Here is a 13,640-nt window from a genome sequence, read left to right on the forward strand (position 1 = left end):
CACCTTTAAGGTAACTTGTATTATGTTATAGAAGGCAAATTCTAAGCAACTTTTCAATTGGTTTTCATTTTTTTATAGTTTTATAGTTATTTGCCTTTTTTTCTGACTCTTTGCAGCTTTCAAATGGGCGTCGCTGACTCCCTTCTAAAAACAAATGCTCTGTAAAGCTACAAATGTATTGTTATTGCTACTTTTTATTACTCATCCTTCTATTCAAGCCTCTCCTATTCATATTCCAGTCTCTTATTCAAATCAATGCATGGTTGCTATGGTAATTTGGACTCTAGTTACCAGATTGCTTAAGATGCAAATTGAAGAGCTGCAGAATAAAAAGCTAAACAACTCGAAAACCTTCAATAAAAAAAGAAAAACGATTGCAAATTGTCACTCTCTACATCATACTAAAGGTTTTCTCAAAGGTGAACAACCCATTTAAGCTACATATTCATTCATTTTGTAATTATATCATTTTTGAGCAATAGACTGGTGTGCCATCCTTTCATGAATTGCCTCCTGTTTCCCATATCTCATTCATGTTCTTGCCATCATGAAAGATAACTTGAACAAATCTCATTTTAAAATTCAATAAATAAAATAAGTTATGGGCCAGATTTATAATGCTTGACTAACCTATTCTAATTAGAATGCTTGTAGCATAGTGGATACATTAAATAATTCAAAGCTTGCCGGCTAATTGCAGGCTTTTAAAGCTTAAAAATAACCTTGTGAAAAACCAAAATGAAAATTATTAGTCTGCCCTGACCTACTGCTTATGTCTATTTTGTATATATATAATTTTTTTCTTTAAAGTAGAAAGGCAGCCTTATATTTCACTGCATTTGCTATTTGTATTTGTTCTTTTAAACAAAGCTTCACCCATTTTCAGTGGAGCCTTAAATTAAATGTACAGGCAATCTGCTTGTTTTACCAAGGCAATACCTAGCCGGCACCTGAGCAGCTAACTGGACAATAACAGAGGCCCATGCAAGCTATTGGGAGAGCAGAGCATCAATGGGCCAAGTCAGTCATTGCCCAACTATAGGGAGCATTTACAATTTCCCACAAAGTGCAAAAAAAAAAAAATGGTTTAGGGCAGAGACACACGCTCAGATTCGGGGAGATATAGTTGCCCCGCGATAAATTGCCTCTTCTTCGGGATGAGTAATCTCCCCCAACTGCCTCCCACTGGCTAGAATCTAAATCACCAGGAGGATGGCACGCGGAGCGCTTCGTTTTCCTAAGTAACCTGAAGTTTTCCTCTAAATTATTAAAATGTAAGCTAGGGAATCTTGGGTGAATCCCAGAACCTCGAAATGAGAAATGAGAATTTTTAATAATCTAACATCCAATCTAATCTAACATCCAATTGTCAGGAAAAAGTGTTAACCAGTTGTCACATTTATCAAACCAATTTTTTTTTTTCGGAATTGATTCAACTGCTTTAGGGCTCTTACTCACGAGCGGTTGTAGCTGCGCTCCCCTGCGTTCCGTTTTTCTGCGTTCAGCCACAGGGGAGCGCAGGAATAGACGCATTATGTTTTTTCCAATGGGGCTGTACTCACACAGGCGTGTGTAGGTGCCGAACGCAGGTTGAGACGCAACATGCTGCATTTTTCCTGCGTTCGGCGCCTACACGTGCCTGTGTGAGTACAGCCCCATTGGAAAAAATGCAATGCGTCTATTCCTGCGCTCCCCTGCGGCTGAACGCAGAAAAGCGGAAAACACAGGGAGCGCAGCTACAACCGCTCGTGAGTAAGAGCCCTTAAACAGTCAAATTCAGTTCCTTTCCAAAGGGTATTATAATTCAGCAGCAGCCCTGAACACTAGCACCCTACAAAAATCAAAAAATTGCCCATATAAAAAATTTAACTTGAATGTATTGCAAGTTGATGGAATCAGATAAAACTAAAACTGTCTGGGATTTCTACAAAGTCAGCAAACTGTTGTGATACCTTTCATAATTTAATATTTAATTAATCCCTTCAAACTAATAATTTCCCTTGATAACAAGGCTGGGCTAGCCTCAGTGAGAAATCTTCCTCTACTATAAGTCAGCAACTGGAATTCTCAACTGCCGATGAATGTTATTGATAAATGTATTCAAAAAAAAGGAATTTTCTTATATTGAATAATTTTTTTTTTTTTTTAAAAGCTTTATTAAGAACTTCCATCAATACAAAGCCAAAATGCATGTACAATTTTAGCATTTATAGTATAGTCGTTTATATATTATGATCCACATATACATTTTCCATCAGCATAACATATCAGTCAATGAGATATTATAACACCGTAATCGTATCTTATAACATGCCCTAATGTTGTCGTTACTCTCACCAAGAGAAGTTTGTGTATTGTGGTTAGATTAGGAAAAAGATAAGTAAAGAGGAAGATACGAAAGAAAAAGGGGGGGTAAGGGGGGTGCAGCAGGGAGATGTATGACTCACTCCTCTTATAGGTAAGCTTTGTACGCGTCTGTTTCTTTAAACATAAGCCACCTCGTCCAGACCGCTGAAAACTTAGCAAACTGATCTGCGTTGTAAGACATCTCTTCAAATTTATAAATTTCAGAGATTTTATTGAGCCAATCTTTTATAGTAGGAATATATGCAGTTTTCCAGTGTAGCGGTATTAGAAGATTGGCAGCATTCAGCAATTGTGGTTCAAGGCCAAAATTGAAAGAAGTCACTGGTTGTGTATTATGGAATAACAAGACCCGTGAGGGGTCCGCCGGTATGGCCACACCGAGGATCTGACTGGACAATGAGCATATCTCTTCCCAGAATGGTCTCAGGAGGAAGCAAGACCAGAAAATATGAAGCATGGTACCTTTTTCTCTAGAACATCGCCAACAAATGCCATTTGAGTTATATATATATATATATATATATATATATATATATATATATATATATATATATATATATATATATATATATATATATATATTGCAATTTGGATGGTGTATAATACCATCTGGTAACTATCTTGTAGTTTAATTCTTGTATTCGGCTGCATTTTGAGCATTTTAATAATTTGGATATAATATGTTCAATCTGTGCCTCTTCCAATTGGATATCTAGATCTGTGGAAATAATGGGAAATGTGCGCGTATTTTAGGTGGTCCATTCTCTTAAATTGTGTCGAGTTTTGCAATGTTTTATTCTCCATGAAATGTACAAATTGAAGATTCCCCTCTATTAACCAGTTCTGGAAGTAATTGGGTTGTAATCCTGGGGGGAAGGCAGGGTTATTTATCAGCGGCAGCAAAAGCGATGGGTAGCTAGTGAGGGAATATTTTGTACGGCATTCATCCCATATCATCATTGTGTTAGATAGGAGAGGATGGTCTGTATGTTTCAACCGTCTATAGGAGCGATCTATCCATGGTAGATGTAATAGATACGTATAAACAGATTGTTGCTCTATTTCTACCCATAACTTTGCGTTTGCGTAATGGGACCAGTGTATTATTCTTAACAAGACCGACGCGTAGTAATACAAGCGGCAATCTGGCAAGGCTACTCCACCTTGCCGCTTGGATTTGGTCAGCATATTATGGCTGATTCTAGCTTTTTTGTCTTGCCACACAAAGTTTATTATTATTTTTTGCAGTTAAATCAGTTGTGTCTCCCCTACCTGCAGTGGGAGAGTTTGAAAGACGTATAAAATTCTGGGATATTGAATTATTTTGACAGCTTTAGGTTTCTAGACCTACAGTAACTTGAACTTTCAGCATAATGAGTTGCAATTTTATAAAACAAAAAGTAGTGGATATGCTTTATCTGAAGGAACAAAAATACCCGCTTAGACTATTTTCTCTGTAATGTGTGCCGCTGCTTATATAGTGATGGTACTTTTTCTACTAATGGAATAATCTGATGGAACCATTTCTCTGGAAATTCGTTTTGAACAAAATCGAGCATAAAAAGTCACATTAGCCATAATGGAAGCGTTTTCCTAAAAATTGCTAGGATCTAACATTTTAGATATCAAGTTCAATAAATGGTTGATTGTCCATTCTGGCACTGTTCTTAATATATCACTTTTCTGTAACAGTTATGAAGCTTATATGCAAATCATACTTCATTTGCAGTAACTGAATTAATATATGATATAAATATATTCTTTCTCTGTCTGAAAAATAAAAATAATGTGGTGTGTTTTCTGATATTGAAATAGAAGGGAATTTACTATATAAACACATTTTCCTTTTGTATCAGTGGTGTGGATATTAGGGGCAAATGTGTTCTCCTTTTTCTGTTCTTCTTTTTTCCCTAACTGCTATGAAAGTATTACTGACACTAAAGGTAGATTTGGTTTTTCCTAAATGTCCACATTACTATATGTTCCAACCAAAGAAGCCATTCAGTTGAGTGGTGAAATGTTTTTAAGAAAACTCAGAAAGTCCAGTTGCTTTTAGGGTAGGGGCACACGGCGCGATTTCGCCGCGATTCTGCGCTAAGCGAGTTGTCGCTGCGTTTTTTAAGCCGAAATAGCTTTGCTAACTTTGGCGCTGGCGTCAATGCAAATCGCGGCGAAATCGCTGCGCTAATTCACACGCGGCGATTCGTTTTCTATTGTCGTCCGAAGTTGCCTCGCTGGGCGTTTCCGGGCGACAGTAGAAAAAGAATCGCCGCGTGTGAATTAGCGCAGCGATTTCGCTGCGATTTGCATTGACGCCAGCGCCAAAGTTAGCAAAGCTATTTCGGCTTAAAAAACGCAGCGACAACTCGCCCAGCGCAGAATCGCGGCGAAATCGCGCCGTGTGCCCCTAGCCTTAAGGTTATTGTAAATGGTGCCACTTATAGTACATTACCCGTGTTGTTTTGCACCAACTATAAGTAGAGGGAGATGCTTGCACAGAGAATCAGATCTGACATAGCAGTGGGCAAGGAGAGTACAGGGACAAACTAAAGCTTATTACAAGTAGTATTTTCTCTTTACTCGTGTTTGGTTTAACGTAAGATGGCAAACTAGGGCTCATTTACAAGGTTCAACCACAGTTACGCTCATGCAGAAGTAGCACAAATCATCATTCCTAAATAGGCAAAACGTAACCAAGTGAGCCTATTGATGCTGGAAAACCCTGCAGCTACCACTGTGTTGACTGTGTGATAGTTCCAGGGCACTAGATTTGTGCCTAAATAATTAAAGCACGTTCCTGCACATTGAAGGCTACACTTGAACGTGACAATTCTAGAATTGTGAGAAATAATGCTAAATTATGGCAACTTCCATCCAAAATTGTACTCGCACTCATAAATAAGCCCTTATACCAGTGATCCTAACCAGTGGCTCATGTGCAACATGTTGCTCACCAACCCCAGCATTTTGAGGCCACCAGGAGCAAGAGCAAAGGTTTTTTTTTTAATTTCTGGCCTTGAGGCAAGTTCTGGTTGCATAAAGACCAGGTAAACTGCCCAATAGAGGCTCCTGTAGGCGGACAGTCCACTTAGCTACCAAATAGCCAGCCATTATGTGCCACCCTTTGGAACTTTTTTCATGCTTTGTTGCTCCCCAATTCTTTTTACAATTGAATGTAGCTCATGGTTTGGGACCCCTGCCTTATACAGTATGTCTAAGATAGTCCAGTGAAATGCATAAAATCAAAATACAGTAACAATGCAGAACAATTTTTAGTAACTCAAAAGAAAAAGATGATGAAGCTGTTGGCTACCTTAATAGGTCTTCCATCAGGAGTGAGGACTTCTTCTGAAAGTTCCATCATCTTCAAAGCCATGAGAGCGATGGGCTTGGCATGACTGTTGCTCTTCCTTAGGAGTCCCGCTGCTACACAGTAAGCATCTCCAATTGTTTCAACCTGCCCACAAACACACACAGGACTTCATTAATTTTTAATGTACTACATGAAAAAAATATATAATTCTTTAATATTGTCCCCATATAGTAGTGGTTTAAAATCTTAAGCCACCAATGATGTTTGCTGTTCATCTAGCTACAACAGCCTAAAAGTGAATGTTTAATGTTAACATCATTAAGGAATATCATGTTTAACCTTCAAATCCGATCAGATGGATATGTGCCAATGTTCCAGTGATTCTAAAGAGATAATTATGCACATCTACAAAGACAGGACTGACAATTTAAATAAAAAGTATTTCCACATTCATTATATGAACTTTTTGAGGCTAAAAAAAGTGCAGAGCGGTTTGTCAATTACTCCCAGACTCTTTTTTTCTGTCCCCAATGTATCTGATAGGATTTGATTTGAAAACAGATTTGAAAACAGATGTTCATGCTTGAATGGCTCCAGAAATAAGGATTTCTCCATATAAGAGTGCTTAAATTTTTTGAGATATGTCAGGTACTGCATCTGTAGGCTCCGCTGTTCTGCTCTCTATTATATTGAGAAACTTTTGGACAATATTAGCATTGACTGATTTCCTATTGTAGTCTGGTAAGGTATGATACATCTGAGGTTTTATTTGAAGTATTAAATCTTAAAAGTATTTGTCTAAAATGTGGTTCTGTGCTCCAGGCTGTGGGTGACTGCACAAGGGACAGATTTCAGGGATATTCTTACTTGAAACCACAAACACTTATTTAGAGTAAGTGTGACTGGCAGGGCCACCATCAGGGGGGCACTAGGGGGACAATCGTCCTGGGTCCAGTGGCTTCTAGATGTTTAGGGGGGCCTGACTGTGCTGTGTTTCCTGGATTAGCCAGGCCCCCTTGAGCTGCCAAAGTAGTGCCGAAGAAGGAGCCAGGTTACGCCAAAGTAGGAGCCAAATTGCGTTGAAGTAGGAGCTGAGCCTGCTGGAGTAGGAGCTGATGCCAAAGTAGAAGCCAAAGCCACAGAAAGGAGCCGAGGGAGAAGTTCCACTGAACACCAATGACCATTTTTTTATTAAAGCATGGGGCACTACTTTTTGTTTTACTTTTACTGGGGTCCTGGCCACTGATGGGTTTTTTTTTACTTGGGGGGGGATCTGGCCACCAATATTTTTTATTTTACTTGTATGGGTCCCTGGCTACCAATGTTTTGTTTTTTTTTTAACTTGTACGGGAACCATGCCACCGATGTTTTTTTTTTACTTGTAGGTGAGCCCAGAAAATGTTGTTGTACGGGGGCCCCTCAAATTCTGATGGCGGTCCTGGAGACTGGTCACCTGTATGCAAGCTGTCCGTGGTGAGTAGTATAAAAAGTTTAAATCCTGAACCTGAACTGCTGACATTGGTGAATATTATTGAAAGTGTCTTTCCTAGTCACAAATGTCAAGTGCAATCTACCGTAGGTATCCCCCATCCTGTAACCTAAATTGCCGGTCATTAAGTGTACATTAGGGAGTACTGGCAGGCACAGGCCACATCATGGCGAGGACAGGGCTCCTTTGCACCCACCAATTGCATTCTACACTAAATGAGCAAAACTTTGAATTTTTCACCCCTTAGTGCTCTTACACTTTTTTCTGGGGTATTTTAAAATGACCCTAGTTTCTTAGATCCTGGGGTGCCGCCTGTGGGGGATAGTATACAATTATTCTAGCCCTGATATGTACCCAGAGGAAAGTCATGTATAAAGCACCAGTCCTTAGAGACCTTACAGTCTTGAGTTGCAGTCTGAACAAGTTTAAAGTAGACCAGTCAAATGAAATTATAAGTGGTAAGCTTTGAAAATGGGTTGGAGGGATTTCTTGGGGAAAAGATCATATGTAAAAATGATTTGTTGAACAGTAGTAGAAGTACTAGTAGTTGAAAGGTCAGAAAATAATTGTCTTTTCCCCTTGAATTGTCAATGAGTCTCTTGTGGTTCTGTTTGCTTCCTCCAAACTTTAAAGGCTGAATTTGATTAACTTACTATGGCAGGCTACTATGTTTCATTATATACATCTGTACTGGATGGTTCTAACTCCAAAAGTGATGTCAATTCAGGCTAGTGAATTATATATGTGCCATTCATAACATAAAATATTAATGATAGTTTCATAACTTCCAGCATTTTTATTTGTTTTTACTTTATTTATTCTTACTTGCCCCAGTAGGATATTCCTTGCCCTATTCAAGAGCACATAGGCAAGATGGTTGACAGTGGAGTTAGATTATGAACAGATATGCAAAATAAACACCCAGTCATGAGAAAATGATGCAGTCCTGGATTTTTTTAAAAATCTCATTCCTCACTCTACATGGCAACAGGGAATAAGGTATTAAATAAGATGGGACTGGATCAAAGTCCCATCCAGGATTTTACCTTATTTATCAATAAAAAAAACTCGCAAAAGTTGTGTCAGGAAAAACCGCAATAAGAATGAGCGAAAACTTGAATTATAGGAATCTTTCATACTTTATTACCGAACAGCTTGATTTTATCAGGTAATCACCTGAAAACCCCACATTTTTTAGATTATCAGGCTAAACCCAGTGCAGACCACAATATCTTTAAATTAGGATAGGGGCATCTGCCATTGACTTATACATGACCTCAACAGGTTTGAGATGCTGGGTTTTCGGATTCAGGCTTTTTTCAGCATTTTGCAGCATTAAATCTCAAAAAATTCAAGGTTTTTTTTTTCCATGAAAAATTTGAGTTTTTACCCCAAAAAGCCCAGACCAGTAAAAATTGAGTTTTAGTAAATAAAACCCTTTGGGGCCGATTCACAAAGGGTTGAATATCGAGGGTTAATTAACCCTCGATATTCGACTGGGAATTAAAATCCTTCGACTTCGAATATCGAAGTCGAAGGATTTTAGCGCAATAGTGCGATCGAACGATCGAAGGATTATTCTTTCGATCGAACGATAAAATCCTTCGAATTGAACGATTCGAAGGATATAAAATCCAACGATCGAAGGAATATCCTTTGATCAAAAAAACTTAGGAAAGCCTATGGGGACCTTCCCCATAGGCTAACATTGACTTCGGTAGCTTTTAGATGGCGAACTAGGGGGTCGAAGTTTTTTCTTAAAGAGACAGAAATTCGACTATCGAATGGTCGAACGATTTTTAGTTAGAATAGTTTGATTCAAAGTCGTAGTCGTAGTCGAAGGTCGTAGTAGCCCATTCGATGGTCAAAGTAGCCCAAAAAACACTTCGAAATTCTAAGTTTTTTTACTTTGAATCCTTCACTCGAAGTTAGTGAATCAGCCCCTTAATGTCTGACACATTCAGGAGTAAATTCCAGGCTATGTTACACTGTTTGTGCATTGTATATTATTTGCCAATCTACTTGCCAGGACACAAGATACATCTTTCAGCCCTGTAAGGAAGTGCCATTATTGTGCATTTACAAGCTTTTCCATCAACTTCATAAATCACCCAAGTGTTGCCATTTTATGTTACTTTTTATTTACCATCGTCAGAAAATATATTTATGGCATTACTGTGCAATAAAAGATAAAGGATAGCATACTCAATAAAGGCATAAAGATAAAGCTAACCCGTGCAAGTTCTCTGTTCTGCTCTTTATTAACCAAACATAGGCCAAACAAGTCTTTCAAGACCATGCCTAGCAGAATATATATTAATTGGAAACAAAATTGATTCTTCTAACAGCCGAGAAGCACCATGTTGCACATTGTTTATGCCCGCCAGGTGCTGCCCCTATTGACTTGTGTAACCATTCAGGGAGCCGTATGCAGTGCTGCTCAGTCAGAAGGGGCAATACATGGCTGGGGGGGGGCATTTGCTCCTTGTGTGCCATTCAGGAGTCCTAAGTTTATATAGTATTCTACCCAAGAGAACTGTGCTCTGCATTGTTCAACTGAAATATATGGGCTACTTTGTGTGAATTTTCTAGGTATTCTCTTGTTTTGCTAGCCTGTTATTCTTTGCCGAGCTAATGCAAAGTTGCTTTGTGGGATATTCCCTGAAGTGGAGATGATCACTTTTATTATTATTATAACAGACATCATTGACCTCAGCCTTAGGCTCTATCCAAGAACACACAAACACACATTGTCATTTCACCAGAGGAACCTAGGCTGGTGATTGTGGAGTAAAACACACTACTTATTCACTCAAACATGGGGATATTGTATACATATTCACCCAATTTGGGCATATTGACATCATTCATTAGAAGAACATTCAAATACACACTTTGCTCTTCAATACAGTGGTGACCACCCTGAAATTTGCTGATAATTGCAGAGCCACCTACATCCACCAGGCCCTGTCAAAACTGTGGACTGATCCTTCCAAATCTCCACCTGTAACCTGCCAAAATCCCACCTTTTCATGGCATGACATCTTGATGGGGCCCCGGACAGCAACGCTGCTGAAAGACGAGGAGGAGATGGGGTGGCAGAAGATGGGCAATATATAAACACCAAGATTATAGGGGATGGGGTGATGTTGGGATGATGCTCTACTAAAAATGAAGTCAGAGAAGAGTCACCTGATGTTTTGATGGTTAGTTCTAAGCAGAAAAACATCACAAGATGTATCTATTCTCGCTATATACATTTTCAGCTGACTGGCTACAATAAATGAACATCAGGTGGCTGCCATTGTCTCAAATTCATTACATTACTAGAAAAAAAATAATGTAAACTGCAAAAGTGCTTAAATGAGTAAAATTACATTCATTTGCAGGGCAGCCAACATCCTATAGAACCTCTCGCTGATGCTGGAAATGTTGTATACTTTAATTATCGCTGAACATAGAAAATGAAAGTTGAAAAGTGGCCTTTACCCTTCTAAATCTCATTTCCTGTACTGCCAAAGGTTAAATTCAATCATGATGGGCCACAGCTTGCAGCTCTGAAATACACATGATGTATTAGCAGAAATGAAAGGTTTAATTACTGTGTTTTGTCTGAAGCATTTTGTTCCTATCATTAGTTACATTTCAGATTCACCTTCAGCTTATTTTAATTTGTGTGAATTTCACTTTAAAGTAAAAAAAAATTTAAATAATTAAACAGTGGACGAATCGTCCATGTTTCTCTTAAAGGGACATTATCAGTTTATTTCTGCTGATTATTTTCATTAGAATGCCTTTGATCTATTTAACATATATATATGTGTATATATATATATATATATATATATATATATATATATATATATATATATATATATATATATAATACACAAAAGCCATGAATATCCTGTAAATTATATCCTTATAAACGGTGAGTAGTGATGTCATCAGTTATAAACGGTGAGTAGTGATGTCATTTCTGTCACATGACTTACTAAAATTTGTGTATTATAATAAATAAAGTACCCCCAGTTGTAAAATATGAGGATATTAGAAGTTACCTCGGAGTTCCATGACCTGTATAAAAACACTCGGCCTTCGGCCTCGTGTTTTTATATGGTCATGAAACTCCTCGGTAACTAATAATATCCTTATATTTTACAAGAGGGGGTACTTTATTCACTATATAATACACAAAAGCCATGAATATCCTGTAAATTATATCCTTATAAACGGTGAGTTCTGATGTCATCAGTTATAAACGGTGAGTTCTGATGTCATTTCTGTCACATGACTCACTGAAACTTGTGTATTATAATAAATAAAGTACCCCCAGTTGCAAAATATGAGGATATTAGAAGTTGTTGGGACTTTTCAGTTCTTTTCACTGTGGTTTGAACTGTCAAAAGTGGGACTGTCCTGCTGAAAATGGGACAGTTGGAAGGTATGCATTCCCCCGTTCTCTTCACAGTTTAATTGTGTAACCAAGGCATGGGGATGGACATGGGGATGGACATTGGGTCCCCCATTCTGGTGCTCAAACAAGATTGTGAGATGATACAAGGCTTGTCTTTATAACAGTGTCCACAAAATGGCTCCTGCCTGCTTGCTATGAATATGAATTCCCAGACTGAAGGAAACAAGATTCAAATAATATATATAATATAATTAAAGTTCATTTTGCTTGATTAATGTGATAAAATAGCATTTTGAATGATTTTTTTTGGGTGACGGGTCCCCTTTAACATAAATGTACTTTTGCATGTAATAATTGCCCACATAGGGTATGACAAGGATTTCCCAATGAATGGGATAGTTCCACTGCTACAGCTGAACGAGCAGAAATTTGCATTGCAACGGCAGAATTCTCTACATTATTCTTTAGATCATTTGATCATAGCAGGAGAGTACTTATTCTGCTCAGCTTGGTATTATTTAACCATGTCCAACTGTACAGTTTCTGCAGCTCTAATATCAGTATGTGCAGTGAATATGAATACAAAGCAGATGATTAAGAGTTTGTGTTTTATTGTTCTCCACTGACTTTTTCTCTGTGTGTTACTCCCATGCACAAAGTCCTGTGGACGTATCCCTGTTTTGTCATTAATACCACGTGAAGATTCAGCTATTCAGCCAGGAGCTGCCCTGAATACATTCTATATCCACTACAGCCGACTTAAAGAGCATTTAATTCTGCTGTAGTCTTGCCTAAACCTCTATTATATTTACATTGTGTGGCTTTCTTAACAGTCTCCCACAGTCCTCCTATTAAGTTATTGTTTTCTTACATGAAACCAGCTAGGGGCCATGGTCTGACATCATTGGGCATTATGCCAATGAAAAACAACTGGGAATTGGGTTTAGTATTATAAGGCACAAACCACCTAAAATGTCCTTAGCCTCTACACTGAGGTACCATAACACTTTGCAAGTATTTCTATGTTACTGTTTTAAAGGAGAACTAAATCTTAACTAAAGAAGTAGCTAGAAATGTTGTACACTATGTTTTGGGCTTTTGTACCAGCCCAAGACAACCACAGCCCTTTAGCAGTATAGATCTGTGTCTCCAAAGATGCCCCAGTAGCTCCCCGTCTTCTTTTCTGCTGATTCACTGCACATGCTCTGTGCTGCTGTCACTTACTGAGCTTAGGGACCCACTCACAATATACAGTACACATAGAATAGAAATGTCACAATATAAGGCTGATTATGTAGTAATTAATACAGATAATTACTACATGGCAGCACAGAAACCAGTGCAATTAGCATCAGAATTTAATAATCAGCCCTGTAGTTATATCTCTAAACTGTCCAGTTTTTAGAGGGACAGTCCCTATTTTGACAGCTCAACCTGCAGCCCCTCAATTGTACTGGAAAGTCCAGTTTTCTCTGCACTGAACAGCCAGAAAAAGAAACAAAGTTTCTAACTTAATTGGCTTTTGGCAGAGAGCCCAGAAAAGCCACAACAAAAGATTAGATACATTTGTAATGTATCTAGTTAAGCAATCTAGATAAGTAATTGTAACAATATAAGATAACAGGTCCCTTGGGACAAGTTAGACTCACAGCTTAAAGGGAAATTCACCTTCATTAGCAAAACTGTAATAACCACAGAAATATGTTCAAACTTTCATAACCTGCCAAATTTTGTAATTTGTAATTAGGGGGCGAGGCCACAAAAATGGGCTTGGTCAAGAAATTTGTCCCTCTTTTTGTTTCCCAAATGTTGGGAGGTATGCTGTAGCATCAGCTTATATTACAGGGGAAGCTCATTTTCTGCTGGATAATTAGTGACGAGCCCTAAGCTTAGCTTCTCAACAGCTGCTCAGAGCCCACTAAGCATGTGAGTGTCACAGACACTTTCCAAGATGGTGACCCCCTGTGACAAGTCCTGGATCATTGCTGCTATTGACAAGCTGAAACTTTAGGCTGGTGCAATAAGTTCAATATATACAATATGGCATTTAAGCC

The 13,640-nt window shown here is 38.3% G+C and overlaps 1 protein-coding gene across 1 annotated transcript in view; it reads right to left on the reverse strand.

The window, feature by feature from the left end:
- The window catches only part of LOC108704686 (guanylate cyclase soluble subunit alpha-2-like), a 127,655-nt gene that overhangs the window by 29,184 nt on the left and 84,831 nt on the right, over positions 1–13,640 (reverse strand). The window contains exon 6 of the mRNA XM_041582684.1: positions 5,681–5,824. Within this exon, the coding sequence (XP_041438618.1) occupies positions 5,681–5,824 (144 nt within the window). The remainder of the gene's footprint in view (positions 1–5,680; positions 5,825–13,640) is intronic.

The sequence above is a fragment of the Xenopus laevis genome, chromosome 2L (genome assembly GCF_017654675.1).
Source record: "Xenopus laevis strain J_2021 chromosome 2L, Xenopus_laevis_v10.1, whole genome shotgun sequence".
NCBI classification, from domain to species: domain Eukaryota; kingdom Metazoa; phylum Chordata; class Amphibia; order Anura; family Pipidae; genus Xenopus; species Xenopus laevis.